Source organism: Martes martes, assembly GCF_963455335.1.
Source record: "Martes martes genome assembly, chromosome: 9".
Taxonomy (NCBI): Eukaryota; Metazoa; Chordata; class Mammalia; order Carnivora; family Mustelidae; genus Martes; species Martes martes.
In genome coordinates, this window is record NC_137896.1 from 28,027,021 (window position 1) to 28,048,583 (window position 21,563).

The following is a 21,563-nucleotide window of genomic DNA, read 5'->3' on the forward strand; positions in this document are numbered from 1 at the left end:
AGGAGTCCTGGGGGTGGGTGGTTCAACCTGGGGGGGAGGCCCAGAGAGGGCCTGCCCACAGCCCATAGTTGAGCGACACTGAGTTGAGCCTCGGGAAGCAGTGACCGTTCATTGGCCTGGGGGGCAGGGAAGCTTGTGGGGCCAGGACACACACCCAGGCCACAGGACTCCAGACGGTACACTCTTCACCTCCGCAAAGCACCAGCAGGAGGGGGGCTAGGCCACCTTCCCATTAGGAATGTGGCCACGGCTCTTCTGTGAGGCAGAGAGGGATTTACCTCTCTGAGGTAAAGTGGGGAGACCCCACACAGTGGGCCCACCTGCTCCAGGAGGAGCTAGAGGAAGTCACATGCAGGAGACAAGACCCTCCACCGCCATGAGGTAGGCAGGAGCCATGCCCATAGGTCAGGCTATCCTACACTTCAAGTCCTGAGACAGGATGGAGATAGGACGCCATTTTCTCCTTCTTGAATCACAGGCGGGTCCGGCACACCCGCCAGAAGTGAGGAAGGAGACTCTCAGGAAAGAATGGACTTCCGGGTTGGGGGTGGAAGAGAGTCCCCCTGGACAATTCCGAGGGGGAGGGACTTGTCCAGCCCCCACTCAGGTACACTGAGGTATGCGGGGGAGCTGACGAGGATCAGCCCTCCTCTGCCAAGCCCTTCCCTCTTGTCATCCACTGCTCCCCCACTGCCAGGGGCCTGAGTCCCTGCTGAGGCAGGTCTGTGACAGACGGGGAGACCCAGGAGCAAGACTGGTGGGGAAGCCAGGATCCTGGGCAGGAAGAAGGCCCACAGGGAGGCACCACTGGCATCTCAATACCCCTTCCTACCCCCAGAGCTGCCCCTCAGTCATGTCTGTCCTCCCCACCGCACCCACCATCCCGTCATTCTTTCCCTCCAGACATGGGGACGAGAGTTCAAAAGTGTGCCTGAGTGTGACTGGATGAGAAAACCCTTCCTCATGGGAGGGTTGGTGCTCTTGGTGACAGTTGTCCAGACATAGGACGCTCAGATCTGGTTCTCCACATTCCATTCTCCTTATAGTCCTCCAGTTGCTGTCCCTTCTGGACCCAACCTTGCTCCCCTCTGCCCCAGCCAAAGATGCTACTCTTGGGGGGTCACCTGTGGGCACATGGTCCTTTAAGCAGGACTGAAATGGAAAGTCATTCTGCCTAAAATACAAACCTTTTCTTCCTGAAATATGCCACTCAGAGCCCCACCCTTAAAGAAAAAAGAATTTTCATTTCAGGGGTCCAGATGGTCAGGAAATACAGCAAAGTTAAATATTGGGAATCCACTAAATGAACTGAAATCCAATTACATAAAGATTTCCATTTTTTTAAAAGATTTTATTTATTTATTTGACAGACAGATCACAAGTAGGCAGAGAGGCAGGCAGAGAGAGACGGGAGGAAGCAGGCTCCCTGCTGAGCAGAGAGCCCTATGCAGGGCTCGATCCCAGGACGCTGGATGCTGGACGCTGGGATCATGACCTGAGCCGAAGGCAGCGGCTTTAACCCACTGAGCCACCCAGGTGCCCCAAGATTTCCATTTTAAATCTCTTCTGGAGTCACCCCTGAGGGGACCTGATAGCTTATTCCTTCAGCTTATGGTCTACAAGGAGAAAAAAAAAAGTCTGAGAATACAAAGTTATTTTTCAAAATAATTACAATTTGTTATTCTACTAGTTGACAGAAAGGGTCAGAACTCTTCCTCCCTCCAGATCATTTGCTAAATGTACTTAACAGGTTAAAATCACCAAGTTGGAGGGCGAGCCAGATTCACTGGGTCTTCCAGCTTCTCCTCAGCCTATTCGAACCTTAGGTCATGTGCATACGCATGAGGAGGCCTATGACGTGTGAGGGAGAGTATGCTGGGCTTGGAGGTCTTCCTAATGGAGCAGCTGCTTTTCTGGCTCCTAAATTATTCATTACATGGAGTCCATGGAAAACTGGCTGCAAAGAAAAAAAAAAAAAAACTAAAAAAATAGCTCATTTTCTGTTGCTCTCCAAGTTCCATATGAATTTCATTCAGATGGGAAATAAGATTAAAACGGAAATCACAGCCTATAAAAAATGCATGAACCCCCAACTTCTACCTACAGTGTTTAAAAGAACGCCTGGTACAGCTCATTACCAAAAAGAAGACTATTTGTTAGTTGATTGAGAACACACAGTGCTCAGAAGAAGACGCAGACAGATGTTGACATTCTTACTCAGTTCTTCCAAGCAATATGGTGCTGGTAGTGTATGCGGGCCTAGAAGATCCTTCTCCTTCACCACTGGCACGTGCTCTTTGCTCTTCTGTCCTCTCTCTCAATTCTAGAACTTTCCTAGGGGTCATGGCAGCAGTGACACACACTTTCTCACACTTGCTCCTGGGTCTTTGGAGGGAGTGCGTTTGTTTCTGTCTCCATCCCTCCTCCAAGATGGGAGCTGAAACCTCCAGAGCCATGGGGAAGAACATCTAGAGGACAAACCCACCTCTCATTGGCTGATACTGACCAGCTGCCTAACTTGGATGAGTTCTCATTATACTCAAATAATCCTGCTTTACATTTTCTGACTGAGACCAGGGCTGGTGTGGGCCAAGAAAACCTGTCCCCACCCCTCCCCCCACACACAATCACTTCTCTTTCCATCCACAAACAGCACTTGCTGCTTTTCAATGTGCTTGCGACCAGTTAGCTCAAGCAGTAATTGCCCCAATGAGAACCGAGCCCCAGAGATTGTTAATGGTGGAGTCAGACCCTTGCTTGGTGTCCTTTTGTGCAATCACAGTGGGTGAAGCAGCCACAGCAAACACACTTGCACTTGTGGGGGGAAGGGGGCATTTCTCTGCAGTGACTGGGAGCTGGCGTCCATGTTCCACGACAGCCTCTGCCTTGTTGTTAGCATGATCCTTGGGTGCAGACCACATCCTGCAAAACAGGCTGCACTATCACACCCTCACCCTCCAGATTTCAACCCAGCTGCCCCACAAGTATAGCTCTCTGGACGACCACCCCGTAGCACACTCGCCATCCCCAGCGACCAGATCCCACCTGAGACTCAGCTCTATCTCCGACCTCTTGCATTTCCACTGGGGCCCCTCAGTCCCCTGTTTCCTCTGCCTAGAATCCCCTCACCCTGCTAGCACCACCCTCCTCCCCTTCTTCTCTTGGCAAAATCCTGTTCATCCGCAGCAATCAGAGTAAACATCTGTTCCAATTATACCCTGTCCCACTCTCTCTGTATTCCCATGGCTTTTTTTTTTTTATCCACCATTTGTTCCCTTTTTTTTTCCCTAAAGATTTTATTTATTTATTTGACAGACAGAGATCACAATTAGGCAGAGAGGCAGGCAGAGAGAGGAAGGGATACAGGTTCCCCGCCGAGCAGAGAGCCCGATGTGGGGCTCCATCCCAGGACCCTGGGATCATGACCTGAGGCGAAGGCAGAGGCTTTTCAACCCACTGAGCCACCCAGGTGCCCCTGTTCCCTTTTTTTAAAAACAAAAATATGTTTATCTGAGTTATTGTCAAAAACTGGCTTCCTAAGTATCACCAACCCATCTTATCGATAATACAAAGCTGCCTTGTTGCTTACAGTAGGCAAGGTCTCAGAAAGGGGAAGGTAAGGTCGGAATTTCTTGAGAATTGAGAGTTTGATTTAAGGCAGGACTTCCAAAGTGGGGGGCTTGACTGGGATTGGGTAAGAATTACTGTACAACAGTCCACAATAAACAGCAAGGCCAGGGTTTTGAGGCAAAGCATTCAAGGAAACTTAGGGTGCAAATTGTCTGTGATGCTTTCCATTGAAGAGCTGATGAGTCTTTGGGGAAATCCTGCAATGGCCAGTCAAGCCACTTGCCTGGGCAGGAGACTTCTAGAAAAATAAAGTCATGCCAATGAAGACAGAGATATAGCACAAAGTCCATCTTAATGAAGACACGATGGTGTAGGTTGGGTTCTCCATGTCTAGGATGAATGTGGGATAGATGGTTTCAGTTCTCAGTTGGTCTTTGGGTCATTATTTAGCCCAGACTGAAGAATGCCAATCTAGATCTTCACCACTGTTTGAGGAATCCTAATTGAATGTCAGTTAGGATAACTGTTTGGAATTCCAGATTTCCGGGGTAAATTGTTCCAACCTGCGTGTGAAGTTTTCCAGCTCTTTCTTCTGGATGACCCTTTGCTAAATCATTTGACACACAGCAGCTGTACAACAGCATTGAAAACTCTGGGGATCACCCGTCTGAACGCTGGTACACAGACAAATGCGAAGAGGATTATGACCGGACTTTTTATGGTTCCATTTTCCGCCAGGAGCCAAGAATGTCCAGACTAAATAAAAGAACAAAACTCCTGCCCAATCAGAAAAGTCCATAGAACCAAAGGCCAACATATATCTAAAGCAGCTCTGTTCTAGGGGCACCTGACTGGCTCAGTGGGAGGAACCTGGGACTCTTGATCCCAGGGTCATGAGTTTAAGCCCCACATTGGGTGTAGAGATTACTTAAATAAATAAAACTTGAAAAAATAAGGCAGCTCCATTCTAAGTCATCACCTGTCCAATTTCATAAACCTCTCAGGATATGTGTTCTCGGTGGTATTGTCCACCTACCTGCTATTCTCTTAATCATAACATATAAGATTCACTTCACTCTCCAGACCTCTTATAATGTGCGGAAATACAAGTCCTGAATTTCACAATTCTCCTAGAGTAGTTAGGGTTCTTGAATCAGGGCACAATTTTTCTCCTTCCATTAAACTGTCTAGTTATCCAGTTTTCCTAAAGGACAAACTAATGGGCCAAAATAGATCCTGGGAGATGTCACAGGCAATCCTGAGAGTAGGTATTAACATATTAATGTTAATTAATTATTCAGTATTAATTATTACTTTTTACCAAAGTAATAATTTCCTGTCTGACTTGTGAGTAACTGTAGACTTCTGTACCATATCCAATACCAGTCATTGGGGGCCACAGAGTGATCTGGTTTTGGCCAAAATACTCCTTTGCAAAGGAGTATTGTAAAGGAACGCTGTAATCTTTTGGCACTGTTCATCAAGAGTAGTTTGGTGTAGCGAATTTTCTAGTATGGAGATCATTAGGTGGGACTAAAGGAAAAGAAGAGTAACATGTCTTACTTGTAGATCTGTGAAAGTGAGACATGTCCAAAAATATACCATAGGTTCCCTGATCTCCTCCCAAATTCTCTTTCAGTGAAAGTTCAAAGTTGGGACATCTTTGTCAATTTTTGACAAATACATCTCTGTATTTGACAATACATCTCTGAAGTATTGCTTCAGAGAGTCAAGACCCTCCTAGGAAGTGATGGCAGTTTTGGATTTCTCACCAGCTGGCCTGCTGTGGAATTTCTCATCTAATACGTCGCCCAAAGGTGGAGTCCAGTTACTCAGGAAACCAACTGATCTCTTATAAGAAACTGGGACCAAAGAAAGCTGACTGGGAAATAAGTACTTTAGTCAGTTCATTAATGAATTGTAACTGGGTATTGGATTCATCCCAAGGAGCAATTAAGGATGCAAACAGCAATATTAGAAATAGAGGCTTATGAGTAACACAATTAAAAATAACCTTAAGTTAGTGCAGGATAGAATTAGGTTAAAGAATAGAAAACAGAGGAATACAGGTTACAAAGTGACAATCTGTGGTCTTGTTCCAATGGATTTTGAGCACAGCTTTCTATATCCAAAGGCTGTCTGCTTTAACCCTCAAACCAAGGTCACTAGTAGGGATGGATGGTCTTCCAGTAATTTGAGGATGGTGATGTCTTTTCAGTTGAAGGACATGAATCCAAGAATCAATCCCTTGACAGTTATACTACTGTGCTAGTTAGCAGTACCCACTAGAGTCCTTCCAGTCAGGGTTCCAAGACAGTCCGGTGGTTGAAGACAAAAACGCTGGTCTACAGTTGAGGTTTCAAGGAACTTTGAGGGTACAACATGTAACATCCGTGTGAGAGAGACTTAAAATGGCAATGGTAACTTATTACTGATAACTTTCAAAAGTGAAACGTTATTCATAGCAATAGTGAAACCGACCAGGAAATTTGGTCATTCCTATAGGATGCAAAACAAACATTAATAAGTCAGTCTGAAAGTTTTGGGCAAAATGTTTTTAATGATTAAACATGTTTTTACAGACAAGGAACATTATTTCTGACTTACAAAGATGGTTTAACCTAGTCTTTACAGAGAAAAATATCTTGAGGTATAATGTATAATTAGATAAAGACATATACGCAATATAACAAAAATATAACAAACATATAAGAAAAAGAGATCAAGAATATTAAGTAAAGAGATTCAGTGAGTCCAGAGTAGGTCCTAAGCATGTGTGGTTTTTTTTGAGAGAAAGAGTGAGCGAGGGGAGAGGCAGAGGGAGAGAGAGAGAGAGAGATTGGTTCTCAAAGAGGCTTCATGCTCAGTGCAGAGGCTGACATGGGGCTCAATCCCAGGACCCCGAGATCATGACCTGAGCCAAAATCAAGAGCCACACACTTAACGGACTGAGCCACCCAGGCTCCCCTGAGCATGTATATTTTAATAAAACTCCATAGGTAAATCTGATCTGTATTTCCAGCTAAAAAGCACTGACCTAAAAGATGCCAGATTCAAATTAAAGACTTGATACCAAGTAAACATTTTAAATGATAACTGAACTTTGATTATTACACTGTTGCCTAACATTAGGCAAAGCACCTTCAGGACTCTGATTAATGGAAACAGGTCATGGACAGCAAGGGCAATGACAAATCTCTAGGAACTGCCCACAGAGCATTCAGTTGCTGAAATATTTAAACATTCGACCTAAACCAACTTAACCTAGAAAAGGCTGAGCGTCTCTTCTGATCTGACAGCTCTTCTCATGAAATTCCAACAGTAACATCAAATAATCCTGATTGTTTCTGGTACCTCTCTTTTTCATAAGGTGGAAGATGAAGTTTTTGTGATTTTCCAGGACCTTCCGGGAAATCTCAAAGATAGTTTTAGACACAAAAGATATCCTAAAAGTTATTTTACTTTATTTTACACTTAGGAGTCAGTCTTGGAAAGAAGAAATCAAAAGTTGTCAGATATGAACACTTAAGATCATGGGGGGACACCTGGGTGGCTCCATCAGTTAGGCATCTGCCTTTGGCTCAGGTCATGATCTCAGGGTCCTGGGAATGAGTCCTGCATTGGGCTCCTTGCTCAGAAGGGAGGCTGCTTCTCCTTCTGCCTGCTGTCCCCCTGCTTGTGCTCTCTCTCTCTTTCTCTGTGTCAAATAAATAAATAAAGCTTTAAAAAATGTTAAAAAAAAAAAAAAAGATAGGATTGTGGGTGCCTTAGAAACAATATTTGGCTACTCATTTGTTTTATAGGCCAGAATGTAGTCTGTCCTGGTGAATGTTCCATGTGGGCTCAAGTAGAAGGTGTATTCTGCTGTGGTTGGATTAAGTGTTCTAGAAACATCAATTAGATCCAGTTGCTTGACCGTGCTTTCCATTTAACTATGTCCTTATTGACTTTGTGCCTGCTGGATCTCTTGATTACTGACAGAGGGGCCTGGACTCTCCAGCTGTAATTATGGATTTGCCCATTTCTCCCTGCAGTTCTACCAGCTATCGGTGTTCTGTTGTTAGGCGTATGCATATTAAGAAATGTTATGCCTTTCTGGAGAACTGATCTCTTTATCATTATGCAATGTGATGCTCTACGTTTTCCGTGATAATTTTCCCTGCTCTAAAATCTGCTTCGTCTGAAATTAGTACAGTTACTCCAGCTTTCTTTTGGTTCATGTTAGCATGGCATATTCTCCTCCACCCTTTCCCTTGTCATCTGAATTTTTCTTCCTATTTAAAGTGGATTTCTTGTAGACAATTTCTTTTTGGGCCTTTTTTGCTCTCAACTCTGACAATCTCTTTCTTTAACTGGTGTAGTTAGACCGTTGCTGTTAAAGTGATTGTTGATATAGTTGGATTAATATTTGCCATAGTTGATGCTGTTTTCTAATCATTGCCCTTGTTCTTTGTTCCTATTTTTGTCTTCCACTCTCCTACCTCTTGTGGTTTTGACTGAGCATTTCATATGATTCCAGCTTTTTAGCATATCAGTTATAGTTCTTTTTTTTTTTCACTTTTCTTAGTGTTTTCACTAGAGTTGGCAGTATCAGTTTACAATTAATCCAAGTCCACTTCCAAAGAACACCATGCCATTCCATGGGTAGTGCAAGTGCATTATAACAGCCTGCTCCCAGTTCCTTCTTCGTGGCCCTTGAACACCATTGCCATTCATTTCACTTTTCCATAAGCTACAGTCATCCAATACATTTTTGCTAGCATTATTTTAAACAAACTCTTATCTATTGGATCAGTTAAGAATAAGATCTCAGGATGACTGAATGGCTCAGTCTGTTAAGCATCTGCCTTCGGCTCCGGTCATGATCCAAGGGTCCTGGGATGAAGTCCCACATCAGGCTCTTTGTGCAGCTGGGAGCTTGCTTCTCCCTCTGCCTCTCTCCCTGCTTGTGCTCTTTCTCTCTCACTGTCTCTTTCCATCAAATAAATTAATTAATTAAAATCTTTTTAAAAAAAAAGTTCTCAGATCTCAGCTTAAAAGTTTCTTCCTTTGGGGGCGGCTGGGTGGCTCAGTTGATCAAACATCTGACATTTGATTTCAGCTCAGGTCATGATCTCAGGGTGGTGGGATCAAGCCCTGCCACATCGGGCGTGGAGCCTGCTTAAGAGTCTCTCTCTCCCTTTCCCTCTGCCTCTCCCCTTGCCTTGCTTGAAGTCTGGGTCAAGCCCACCCTTGTGCTTCTTGAATCATAGAACCGATCACATTGCCTCTCCACTAACTCAAAACGTGCTGAGGGGCAGAATCTTGTCAGTCTCATTTGCTGCTCTGGCCTCCGTAGCATCTAATCAATGATCAATAAATGTTTTGGTTTGGGTGAGTGAATTAGCGAATAAAAGGCCTTTGAGTTCTTGGCCAGCCCAGTTGGCCAGGCAGCCAGGCACCTTGTCCATATGAATGTGTCACCAATATCCTAGTTTGAAACCCAGAAAGAGAACTTGGACCAGTTTCTCCCTGAACCTCAATGCAAATCCCATTCACAAATCTAGCACGCTCCAGCTTCCATCACACTTGGACAGATGTTATCTCGATTGGATTTCCCTACCACACTTTGAGATAGGTGCCTATGGACCGGTCTGGTTCCCTGGAAGCAGAGCCTGAGATAGGGATTCTTGAGCATGTAATTTTATCAAGGGTGGCTCTCCGGAGGTAAGAAGTGAGGGAAGTAGGGCAGGGCAAGAGAAGGACAAGAGAAGCAAGGATGTGGCCCAGGTGGAGTCTAGCCAAGGCCTGATCCTGTAGGAAGCTCAAGAGTATGAATGAGCCACAGACTTGCCCAGCCTTGAGGCAGAGGACTGGATTTTGTGCCTCTGTATCAGTTAGTAATTAGCTATGGGCTGACTCAAGGAGAGGAGTGGTCTGTAAATTTCCAGGCATTTTCCAGCAAGATAGTTCCCATCAACCAAGAAGGGAGAACCTGTGAGCTGTTAGAGCCACCACACACGGCAGCTAGGGGAGGACGCAGTGGCCAGGTAATGGGAATCTGCGTAGACCACCACCGGCACTTACTAGATTACCTACAAGAAAGCTGACTCGGAAACAATAAGCAACCTGCCCAGAGTTACCCAGACAAAAACCATCAGAACCAGACGTCAAGCCCAGACGTCCAGACTCTGAATCCCCAGATCCAGCCCCACTTACCATGGACTAATTCTGGTTGCTGTTTGACCAGCTGGCTTGCTTCTCAGAGTATAAAATCTCAAGGGTCAGAGAAGCAGAGAGGAAAGGTCTCTGGGGCCACCGCAGTGAACGCACAACTTTGAGGGGCTAGATAAGGAGGAGGGTAGAGTTGAGAATTTGGGAACCTGGGACTCCACATTCCCAGACTCTATCGCTGCTGCTGGGAATGGCAGGTGGCAAACTTCTCCTCTGCTTTGCCCCAAGTTGGGCCTTTGGCAATGCAGCTGGGGAAATCTGCCTGCCCGTGGCAGAAAAGGCTGAATGGGGGCCCATGTGGACAATGGGAACAAGTGCCCTACAGAAGACTGTTTCCAGGCACTGCCCACTCGGACGCAAGGGCTCAGAACACAAGAGTGGCAAGGCAGGCTGGAGACAGGAGGGGAGGGAGCCTTTGTTGAGTATTTCCCACAGGCCAGAACTTTTACTCCTGTTTTTAGTTAGCACCCTGCCCCCAACCAAGTAAGGAAATGGGAGCTCCTAGAGCCGTTATACAGATGAGGAAACTGAGGTGCAGAAAAGTAATGTGTCTGTGGTCACAGAGATAAAAGATGGTAGAAATGATCTTTTCAGCAAACCAGTCTAGCTCGAAACCTGTGTTTTTCCTATAAGCAAAAAATATTTTATTTCTGGGTAAAAGTATCAGGGTAATGACATCCCTCCTCAGATGTCAGTCACTGTCCTGTGTTCATTAAGAAGCTAATAGGGTAAGTATGAACATTGCCCATGTTAGAGATGAGCTGAGACTCAGAGAGGTCAAGTGACTTGCTCAAAGACACCCAGCTAGTAAGTGGGAGAGAGGTTGGCTATTAATACCAGAACTGTATAATTTCCCTGCATTTGATTTGTAAATGCTTATACAAAGAGTTGTAGTTAACATAGTCGTTGGGCAAACTGTTGAGGAGATTTCATACTGTCGATTCTGTTCAACCAGGCTATTTGTCAATGCCTCGAAGTCATGGTTTACACACACACACACACACACACACACACACACACACACACGCAAGAGGAGCTCATCAGGCAGCAGCCCCTGGAGAAAGGAACCCCCCCAGCCCTTCCTGTGCCAGTGGTCCTGCCTTGCAAACAGAGACCCGTGCTTGGCTGGCCCCAGGGGTCAGGAGATGACTCAGTTCTGACCCCAAGGAGCTACACCCAAAAAGAGGAAAGGCATGTGCCTAGATTTCTACCTAAGGTTTAGGCAAGAGCGTGGAAATGCCAGCGGGTCAGAAGAGGGAGACATTAATTCTCATCCCAAACCAGAGTTTCTGGAAGAGGTGGCCTTTGGAGCCAACAAGCTCCAGAAAGCATCTTGGACATCTGATTCCTCACAGGCTGGGGCACTTTCCTGCAGTGGAGGCCAGTGAGGCCAGAACTGTCCATTTCCTCTCCCTGCAGGTGACAGGTCCGGGAGGAGACCCTCACGGAAGCAGGCTCCCAGAGCCGAGGGTGCTGCAGCAGGCAGGCGTGGAGCTCAACCTGGCCAGAAGGAGCGGGCTGGGGGCAGCCCAAGGCCGGGCTCTCCCCGGAGGAAGCAGGCAGAGCGCAAGAGACACGGAGAGGAGCTGGGGGAGCAGGGGCGGAGCTCCACAGAGAGGACCTGTGAGGGGAGGAGGAAGAGAGATGGGAGGGCTTCCTTCAAGGAGCAGAGAGCTCCCCCAAAGAAGGAAAAGGAGGTGCCAAGAAAGGAGGAGATGTGGAAGCGGCCAAAGAAACACAGGTATGTTGTGATTCTGATTCAGGTGCAGTCTTTGATTGGCACCCTCCTCTGCTTTGGCCTTCCATCCTGCCCTGATGAAGGGCTGAGGTCCCCTCCCCCGGTATAAGGGGGCTGTTTCTGTTTGTCCCTCCCTTGTCCACTGCCCTGCCTTCCCCATCTGGGGCAGAAATGGGATGAGGGTCTTGGTCATTCCAGGCAGATTGGCCCCTGGGCACTCTCAGAGCCAATGCCCCCTGTCTGGCAGGTGTGAGTGGAAGCACTGGCGGGGGTGGGGAGGGTCGGGGTGTGTGACATGGCAGCCAGGTGGCACAAGATCCCAAGTCTCCTGAATTTCAGCTGGTGACTCACCACAGCTCCAGAAGAGGCACTGAGAGAAACTAACAAAATTGGATGCAGCAGTCATCATAGGACTTAAGCACGCCATCTCCCCAGTCTGGACCTGTGTCCTCTTCTGTGATGTGTGGCATTGATCTAGAGGACCATCGGGGATTCCAACAGCCCTGAAACTTGGGATTTGGGGGGAGGGGGTATTTGTTTTGTTTCCTTTGTCTCATTAGCACCGGCACACGGGGGTCTGTGGACTAAACCAGCTTACAGAATCAGCAAGTCAGGATTTGGTTCATTCTTTGCTACAAATTTTGATGGAACATCAACTTCTCCTGTCCTCCCTTTTTGACTTTACTCACTTCTTGGGAGGTTTTAAGAATCCCTCTTGATAATGGCTGGGGAGGCTTTAGAAATAGTTGAAGGAATCGGGGTTATGGTGAAAATGGTGTTCCTTCCCACAGGACTCTAGGCTCTTCCACCAGACCTCTCCACCTTTACAGAGGGAACTGGGACCCTCAAAAGAGCCCACTGATTTCTTCTGTCACCATGCCAGCCATTCCTGGCTTGATTGGGGCTTTTTTCTACTGTCTGATGGTCTTTGGACATCAGCTAAAGGGGTAAAGGTGCCCTTAGCAATTTAAAGAGAATTTAAAGCACGCAGATTGGGCCCTGGAGTGTCCTGAACTTTACAGGGAGGCTGCCCTCCCTCTACCCGGAAACAGACCCCCAGTGTCTGGATGGCAGATGCAAAGTAAGGGGTACAGACAGGGGCTCATTCATGTCATTCTCAGCTGAGTGCTGCGACAGGCACAGAGAGACAGAAAAGACTCAGTCCTGTTCCCCAGATGCTGACAGTCTGGCAGGGGAGAGAGGCCTTGGGCAGCAGTCATCACAAGACAAGGCAGAAAGCAATATGATCTGAGAAAGGATTTAACAAAATGCCTTCCTGGGGGATGCTGGGACATCGGGGTTCCTCCATGGAAAAGGTCAGCTTTTCGGCCGGTCATGGAAGCCCAGGTGACATTTGAACAAGCAATGACTGAAGTCCCCCCACCCCCAGGTTAAGGGAACCCCTGTGGAAAAACTCAAAGGCAGGTAATCATGGGGTGTGCCTGAGGTGTGGCAAGACACTCCTGTGCCAGAGTGTTCCCAGAGTGAAGTGTCGGGCCCCTCCTCTCACCTCTGTCCTCTTCTGAGCTCCTCAGAAATTAAGACTCATAGGGTCTCCTGTAAATTGTTCTCTAAGTCGAGCCCACATCCTGGTGTTTCCATTTATGGAACTTGCTAAGAAGCAGCTGGGGCATAGCCTTTTCCTGTGCCTCCCTCACCTCGGGGTGGCGGGGGGTGGGGGTGGGGCTGCTGTCCCTCCCAGAGTCACCGTGTCTGCGAGTGAAGGACGGTGTGAGAAGCACACACAAGAACTAGGATTTTGTGGCAGCTGAACACATCATCTTGTCTGTGAGATGCTGAGGCTCCTCACATGGGGAGAAGGGTTCCTCACCTGGGGAGAAGGATTCCGGCTGGATGCTCCCTCTCCCCCTCTGCTGTCCAGTACCATCTCTGTCAGCCCCATGCTGAGCCCTTGAACTGTGGCCCACGCAGACCAAGACACTGAATTTCTAATTTCCTTTCATTCTAATTCAGTGTTATTACTACCGAGTTAACACAAGAGTTAGTGAATTTACTTAACCCGGAGAGACAGCTGTAGCTTTGAAATCAATTTAACTTTGAAGCCGGCGCATTTCAAATCTCTGAAAACTAAAAGGCAAACTGCTTTTGTCAATGCAGATGCAAATGTCAAAGGGAAATGGCATTTGGCTACTCCAGTCATTTGTTGGGAAACTTCTAAGTATGTCTGAAACAACCTGGGTATGTAAATCTACCTTTTCAACTACAAATTTTATAAAATCCAGATATGGTTGAAATATGTTCAAGGAAAATTTAATGTCTGAATTGATATGCACAGTAGTTGTGGGATGAACACCAGATTTTGAAGACAGTACAAGAAGAATATAAAATTTCTCATTAATAATTTTTTATAATGGTTACATGTTAAAATAACAATTTTTGACATATTGGAGTCAATGAAATGTATTATTAAAACTAGCTTGCCCATCTCCTTTTGCCATTTTTTTTTACATTTTATTTATTTATTTGACAGAGAGAGAGATCACAAGTAGGCAGAGAGGCAGGCAGAGAGATGGGGGGAAGCAGGCTCCCCACCGAGCAGAGAGCCTGATGTGGGGCTCAATCCCAGGACCCTGAGATCACCAACCTGCTCCGAAGGCAGAGGCTCAACCCACTGAGCCACCCAGGTGCCCCTGCCATTTTTTTTTTAAGAGATTTTTCTTATTTATTTGAGAGAGAGAGAGAGACTGAGAAAGAGTGAGCATGAGCGGGGTGAGAGGCAGAGGGAGAAGCAGACTCCCTGTTGATCAAGGAGCCCGATGGGGGGCTCAATCCCAGGACCCTGGGACCATGACCTGAGCCAAAGGCAGATGCTTAACGAATGAGCCCCCCAGGCGCCCCTTGCCATTTTAATATGGTTACTAGAAAATTTAAAATTACAACACTTGGCTTAGGTTACGTTTCTGTTGAGCAGCACTGTGCTCGAGTGTGGTGGGTGGAGAGGACTCAGAGAAATGGAGTCGGGGGAGGCAACCCTCCTGGTGTTTAGGGCTTCAGGACAGAGCATGGCCTCTTCTGATGGGCGGTGGGAGTCACTGAGGGCTTCTGAGCAGGCGCAGGCCTCTGAGGGGTGATCAGCGCTGGGAAGGCCAGGGAACACAGCCCACCTGCCTTGCCTGTGGGTTCCTCTCCATTCCACAGAGCACCTGAAGACACTTGCCAGCTTTTCACTCTCCCCTCTCTGCCCCGGCTCTGCCTTCCAGATCAGCCTCCTTGGCCTCCCGCGCCTCTGGAGGGGAGTCTCTCTCAGAGGAGGAACTGGCCCGTATCCTGGAGCAGGTAGAAGACAAGAAGCAGCTCATAGCCACCATGCGGAACAAGCCCTGGCCCATGGCGAAAAAGCTCAGGGAGCTCAGGTGAGCGAGTGGTGGTCAACCAGGGCCTCTGGAAGTCCAGAGGGCTCAGGTCCTTCCCATGGGCCCCAAGCGCCTTCCCCCTGTTGGCCACAAGAGGACTTGACAGGAAGGGGGGTTCACTCTCCCACTCTGCTTTGGTCCCTCCGCTCCCCAGCACAAGAACAGTGCCTGAGTGGGATCTGTTAGAGACCAGACAAACAGGAGTAGTTACTGCTAACAGAGGGCCTGCGGTTGGCCAGCACCAAGCAGGGTCTGGGGGGGTGAGATGAGGATCATGGTGCTCTGGCCTAGAGCCAACCCTGCCACTCTGCCTGATGTCCCTTCTGTCCCATACCCCTTCACCTTCATGGCGAAGGTTCCTGAGCCTTCCTCACAACCCAACAGACATGCCTTCCTTGGGGGGTTCTCTGTGACCCTCCTCCGCCTCTGCAAGGTCAGAACTCCCTTCGTGTTCCTTAGGCACCCAGAACCTCTCCATGCGTAGCACACTCCGACTTACGTGTGGGGAGCAGGGACTGGGTCTGTCTCAGCTACTCCCGCAGCCTGAGGGCCTGATCCCGGGCCAAGCTCACCATCATGCTCTGGGAATATTGTTCAGGCCTCCTCAGGCCCCAGCCCCTGACTCCTGTTTCCAGCTGGCCCTTCTCTGGCTTCCCTACAAAGGCCAGCACGCCAAACACGTTATGAGCCTCATGTCTCATAAGGGCGAGAGTCACATTGCTTAACTTCTGGTTTTCTACTTTAAAACAAAACAAAACAAAACAAAAACCCCATCTGACGTTACCATTTCCCCCCACAAGTGCTCTCTTGGCTTTGATGCTGCAGGGCTGGGCAGGGAATGCTCCCTCTCCCCTTCCCTCTTTGTGAAGCCCTTTTCCCTGGCTCCTCTCACACGTGTGTTTCCCAGCAGCTCAAGTCAAATGCCTCATCCTCTATTGGGTAGAACAATCTGGAAGCTGTATTTGGACACATTGGGATTCATGGTTTGCCCCTCTGAGAGGCACCGCCCAGATGCTAGTTGCACAGACACAGGTCGGGCTTCTGGTGAATAGAGTTTACTCTGTGCCAGCAAATGACCACATGTGTCCTACACAGTTGCAGGAAGAAAGGTGTCCCTGCGGTGCCCACCGGCCAGTGTGTCCCAACAGGACCTCTGGGGATGATGGGAGTGCTCTAAATCCATACTAATACTCCTGTCGCCAGCTACAGGTGGCCAGTAAGCTCTTGAAGAGTAGTGAGTATGACTGAGAAATGGATTTGGGGGTTTTAATTTATTTAAATTAAATCATCCCCTGTGGCTGGTGGCTACAGTTCCAGTGGCAGGGACAGCTCTCAGCAGTGGCTGTCTTCCTACTCAGCCTCTTTTCCTGATACTCTTCTCCCTAGTCCCTCAGGGCCAGGTTCTTCTTCCTTCAGGGGGGCACAGAACAGCCATCTGTCACCCTCACAGGACCTCACCCCCACTCAGGTGTCACCTGAACACATCTTTTATTAACAGTGGAAAAAGAGCAACCGAGGTGCTTATGGAAATGAGATCTCCAGGTGGCTGGAAGTCACGGGGACTGGGACATTTCCTGAGGGCTGTCTAGCTGCCTGGAGGAGAAATGTGACATCTCCTCCAGCCAGAGGACAGAGCTCCTGCTCTTGGGATGGGTGACAAATGGCTAAAGTCTGGGAAGCCGAACAGGCCCATGTGTTTCTCCCTGGAGCAGAGATCCTCAGCCAATGCTGGCCTCCTTCCCTCTTCCCTCTCCCAAGACTCCTTATCCCAGGCTCAAGTCCAAGGCCAGAGAGCTTCCGAGTCCCGAAGCAAGCTGGTGCCTCTGCCTCGATCTTTGCTTTCTGCCAGCCCACCTGGCTAATTCCCACATATCCTGCAAGACTGGGGCCAAGTGTCCCCTCTGCAGGGACGCTCCCATCCTTTCTCAGCAGTAATGAAGAGTTCCTACCCAGTCTTGGATGCCAAAAGGGGCCAAATGAGGAGTATGGACTGCCGTCTGGAAGGAATGAGACAACATCCTTTCCTTTTTACCCACTGAAGCAGTGTCAGAGGATGCCTGCTAAAGCAGAAGATTTAAACAAGATCCAGAGTCTTATAATATCCAAAGTGCCCAGGCTTCAACTGAAAATCACTCATCATACCAAAACTAGGATGATCTCCAGCTGAATTATAAAGGCAACTAAAGATGGTAACACCAAGATGACATAGATGCTAAATTTTTAAAGAAACCATCAAAAAAGTGTTTCACTGAGCAATTATGAGGACATGAAACTAATGAAGAAGTAGAAAGTCTAAGAAAAGAAATAGAAGATGTAAAGAAAAGCAACTAGAAATTTTAGAAGTAAAAAATAGAACAACTGAAATTTTAAAAAAATGAATGAGTGGGCTCAACAGCAGAATGGAGAACACAAAGAATCAACAAAATTGAAGGTAGAATAAGAAAAATTACCCAATCTAAACAATACAGAGAAAATAATCTGGGGGGAAAAATGAACAGAACCTCAGGGACATGTGGGACTATAATAAATGCTCTAACATTAGAGTTTCTTCCCTATCTCTTGCCCTGGATATGAGAGGGCCAGGGGGAGGAGTCCCAGAAAAGACAAGAGAGAGGGTGGGGCTGAAAAAACCTTCAAAGAAATAATGACTAAAAATTTTCAAATTTGGCAAAACTTACAGACTCAAGAAAATGAAAGAAACCCTACATGGAATGAACCCAAAGTAATCCATGTCAAGACACATCACAGTCAAACCTCTTACCAGCAGTCAGAGAGAAACAATGCATTACCTATAGGGGAAAACAATTAGAATGAAAGCAAATTTCTTATCAGAAGCCCTGGGGGACAGAGGAAGGTGACACAATTTTTCAAGTGCTAAATAAAAGAATTGTCAGCCCAGAATTCTATAGCCACCAAAAATATCCTTTAAGAAGAAGAAGAAATTGGAACACCTGACTTTGCTCAAGTTGTGATCTGAGGGTCCTGGGATCAAGCCCTGCCTCGAGCCCCAGATTCAGTGGTGAATCTGCTTACCCCTCCATGCCTCCCCCTGCTCACGTTCTCTCTCTCTCTCTCTCTCTCTCTCTCTCTCTCAAATAAATAAATAAAATATATTTTTTTAAGTAAAAAGAAATCAAGACATTCTCAGATGAAGGAAACATAAAAGAATTTGTTACCAGCAAACCAACCCTAAAAGAATGGCTAAATTCTCTAAATAAAAAAGAAATGATAAAACAAAGACTCTTGGAACATCAGGAAGGAAGAACATGGTAAGAGCTAAAATATTGGAAACTGTCATAGATTTTCCTTCTTCCTGTGAGTATTTAAAATTATGTTTAACAGTTGGAGAAAAAATTATAACAACATCTAATGTGGTTCTCAATGAATGTAGAGAAAATATTTAAGACAATTATAAATGAAAGGATAAAGGGACATAAGGAACACACACACACATCTTACGTTACATATTACATTATATAGTAATATGTAGTAATACTTAGAGCAACTACTGAAAAGACCATACAAAGAGATAACACCGAAAAGCATCAGAGATAAACCAAAATGGAATCCTAAAAAATGTTGAAGTAACTTTCAGGAAAAAGGATTAGAGAAATGAAAAACAGAAAGAATAAACAAACAAACAAAAAAAGTAAAACAGTAGGTTTAAATCTTTTTTTTAAGATTTTATTTATTAATTTGACAGAGAGAGAGAGAGAGATCACAAGTAGGCAGAGAGGCAGGCAGAGAGAGAGAGGGAAGCAGGCTCCCTGCTGAGCAGAGAGCCCGATGCGGGGCTCGATTCCAGGACCCTGAGATCGTGACCTGAGCCAAAGGTAGAGGTTTAACCCACTGAGCCACCCACGTGCCCCATTTAGGTTTAAATCTTAACATATCACTAACTACATTCAATGTAAGTGGTCTAAATACACCAGTTAAGAGACAGACTGGCAGAGTAATTTTAAAAATGACTTAACTGCATACAGTCTGTAAGAAACTCACTTTATTTTTTTTTAAGATTTTATTTTTTTATTTGACAGAGATAGACACAGGGAGAGAGGGAACAAAAGCAGGGGAAATGGGAGAGGGAGAAGCAGGCTCCCCACTGAGGAGGGAGCCTGATGCAGGGCTTGATCCCAGGACCCTGGGATCATGACCCAAGCTGAAGGCAGACACCTAACCAACTGAGCCACCCAGGCACCCCAAGAAATTCACTTTAAAAGTGATGATATATATAGGTTGAGAGTATAAAGATGACCAAAAAATATATGCCATGCAAATGTTAACCAAAATAAAGTAGTAGATGAGGCAGTATAAATATCAAATAAAGTCAACTTCAGAGTAAAGGAAATTAACAGGGACAGAAAGGAATATTATAGAGTGATAAAAGTGTCAATCCATTAAGACAAAGACATAGCAAACCTAAATGTGTGAGCACCAAGTGGTTTGGGTTCTGCATGTGTAGAACACATCTAGGGATGTGTAAACTTAGCAGTTTAAAAGAGTAATGAACATTTACTGCCTTCTATGGGCTGGAAGTTCAGGAGCAGCTTAACTAGGCAGTTCCATCTTGGAGTCTCTCATAAGGGTGGGTCAGGGTGTTGGACAGGGCTGCTGTCATCTGAAGGCTTGACCGGGCCTGGTGGTTGTTAGAAATAGGCCTCAGTTTCTCTCCATAGGCTGCTTGAATTTTCTCATGACATGGCAGCTGGCTTCCCTCAGAAGAGGAGGAAGTCACAATTACCCTTTATTGTCCTAGTCTCAGAAGTCATAAACAGTCACTTCTACCACTTTCTGTTCATTGGAGACAAGTCACTAAGTCTGGCCCACATTCAAGGGGAGGAGAATTCAGTTCTCCATTTTATTTATTTATTTATTTATTTGTTTGTTTATTTATTTATTTGAGAGAGAGAGAGAGAGAGTACAAGGGAGGAGCAGAGGGAGAAGGACAAGCAGACTCCACACTGAGTGAGAAGCCTGATACGGGGCTCAGCCCCATGACCCGGAGATCATGACCTGAGCCAAAATCATAAGTCGGACATTTAACCAACTGAGAACCCCAGGAACCCCCAGTTCTTCATTTTAAAGGGAAGAATAATAATTTGCTACTATATTTTAAACCATCACCCATGGAAGCCAGGCATGCTTAGTTAACCTCCACTGCCCTCGGACACAGATCCTCACCTGGCCCATCCAAATTTCTACTTAGTGTGAGCTCAGCATTTATTTGATTCTTGTCTCCACAATTAAAAATGGAAATTGCCGGGACGCCTGGGTGGCTCAGTTGGTTGGGCAGCTGCCTTCGGCTCAGGTCATGATCCCAGAGTGCTGGGATCGAGTCCCACATCGGGCTCCTTGCTTGGCAGGGAGCCTGCTTCTCCCTCTGCCTCTGCCTGCCTCTCTGTCTGCCTGTGCTCATTCTCTCTGACAAATAAATAAAATCTTTAAAAAAAAAAAAAAAAAAAAGGAAATTGCCTGGGGACAAAGGGAGGCCCCAAAGCAGCATGGCCCAGACCACCTTCAACCTCTGGCCACCCCCAGATCCTAGCTACTGCCTTTTGACCATCAGGGCTTCCCTCCTACTTCCTTGAGATCCACACCCCTAAACTCTTCCTCAAAACAACAGATCCCGGGGCGCCTGGGTGGCTCAGTGGGTTAAAGCCTCTGCCTTTGGCTCAGGTAATGATCCCAGGGTCCTGGGATCGAGCCCCGCATCAGGCTCTCTGCTCCGTGGAGAGCCCGCTTTCTCCTCTCTCTCTGCCTGCCTCTCTGCCTACTTGTGATCTCTGACTGTCAAATAAATAAATAAAATCTTTAAAAAAAAAAAAAAACAGATCCCTCCTCTCTTTGCCTTTTCACTGCACTTACCACATACCATCTGGTCTGAGAAAAAAAGGGAGACAAGTTTGCGGGAAGTTCCCTCTTCAAAGGACACTTGGTGACAAGGAAGGAACAGAAGCAAGATTTGCAACAATTGAGAAATATGGGGCAGGAGCCAATGTTTCCATAAACCAAATCCTCTCTGGTAAGGAAGAACGGGACAGTCTGGATTATAAGTAACATGTTTAAAAAGGAGTTTTCTGCAAAAAATTAGCTGTTACTATTTACGTATCTTCACTATATCCAGAAAAGCTCGCTGTGTCACCAAAATTCTTAAACCAGGTGGGCTCTTCATAGTGAACAATCGTCGGGGTTTGCACCCACTGCCGGGTATGGCCTTCTGATCTCCTGAGCGCTGTCTGGGGGTCTAGACACAGAGTCTGGATCTCAAGGAGAAGTATTTGCTGCCAGGCCCAACAGCTCAGGAACATGAGCTGGCTCTTACTTTGGGAAGTCTCACTTGAAGTCCCCAAATCTTAAAAGCTGGCACATTTAAGGATTTATTTATTTATTCTAGAGCAAGAGACTGGGGAGAAGGGCAGAGGGAGAAAATCTCCAAGCAGACTCCCCATTGAGCACGGAGTCCAACCAGTTGGGGCTCGATCCCATTGCCCACGAGATCATGACTTGAGCTGAAACCGAGAGTCGGAAGCTCAACTGATGGAGCCACCCAGGCGCCCCAAAAGCTGGTGCATTTAAACTCACAAACTCCAAGTGCTTAGGAGCCTCTGCTCACTTGTCAAATACAGGAAGAGAACAAAAATACAAATTTCATGAAAGCATGTTTTTGT

The 21,563-nt window shown here is 46.6% G+C and overlaps 1 protein-coding gene across 1 annotated transcript in view; it reads left to right on the forward strand.

Annotated features, from left to right (window-relative positions):
• The window catches only part of TMC2 (transmembrane channel like 2), a gene marked incomplete at both ends in the record, with an annotated part of 62,207 nt that overhangs the window by 731 nt on the left and 39,913 nt on the right, over window positions 1-21,563 (forward strand). Inside the window, 2 exons of the mRNA XM_080813612.1 lie at window positions 11,203-11,524; window positions 14,743-14,895. Of these exons, the coding sequence (XP_080669738.1) occupies window positions 11,203-11,524; window positions 14,743-14,895 (475 nt within the window). The remainder of the gene's footprint in view (window positions 1-11,202; window positions 11,525-14,742; window positions 14,896-21,563) is intronic.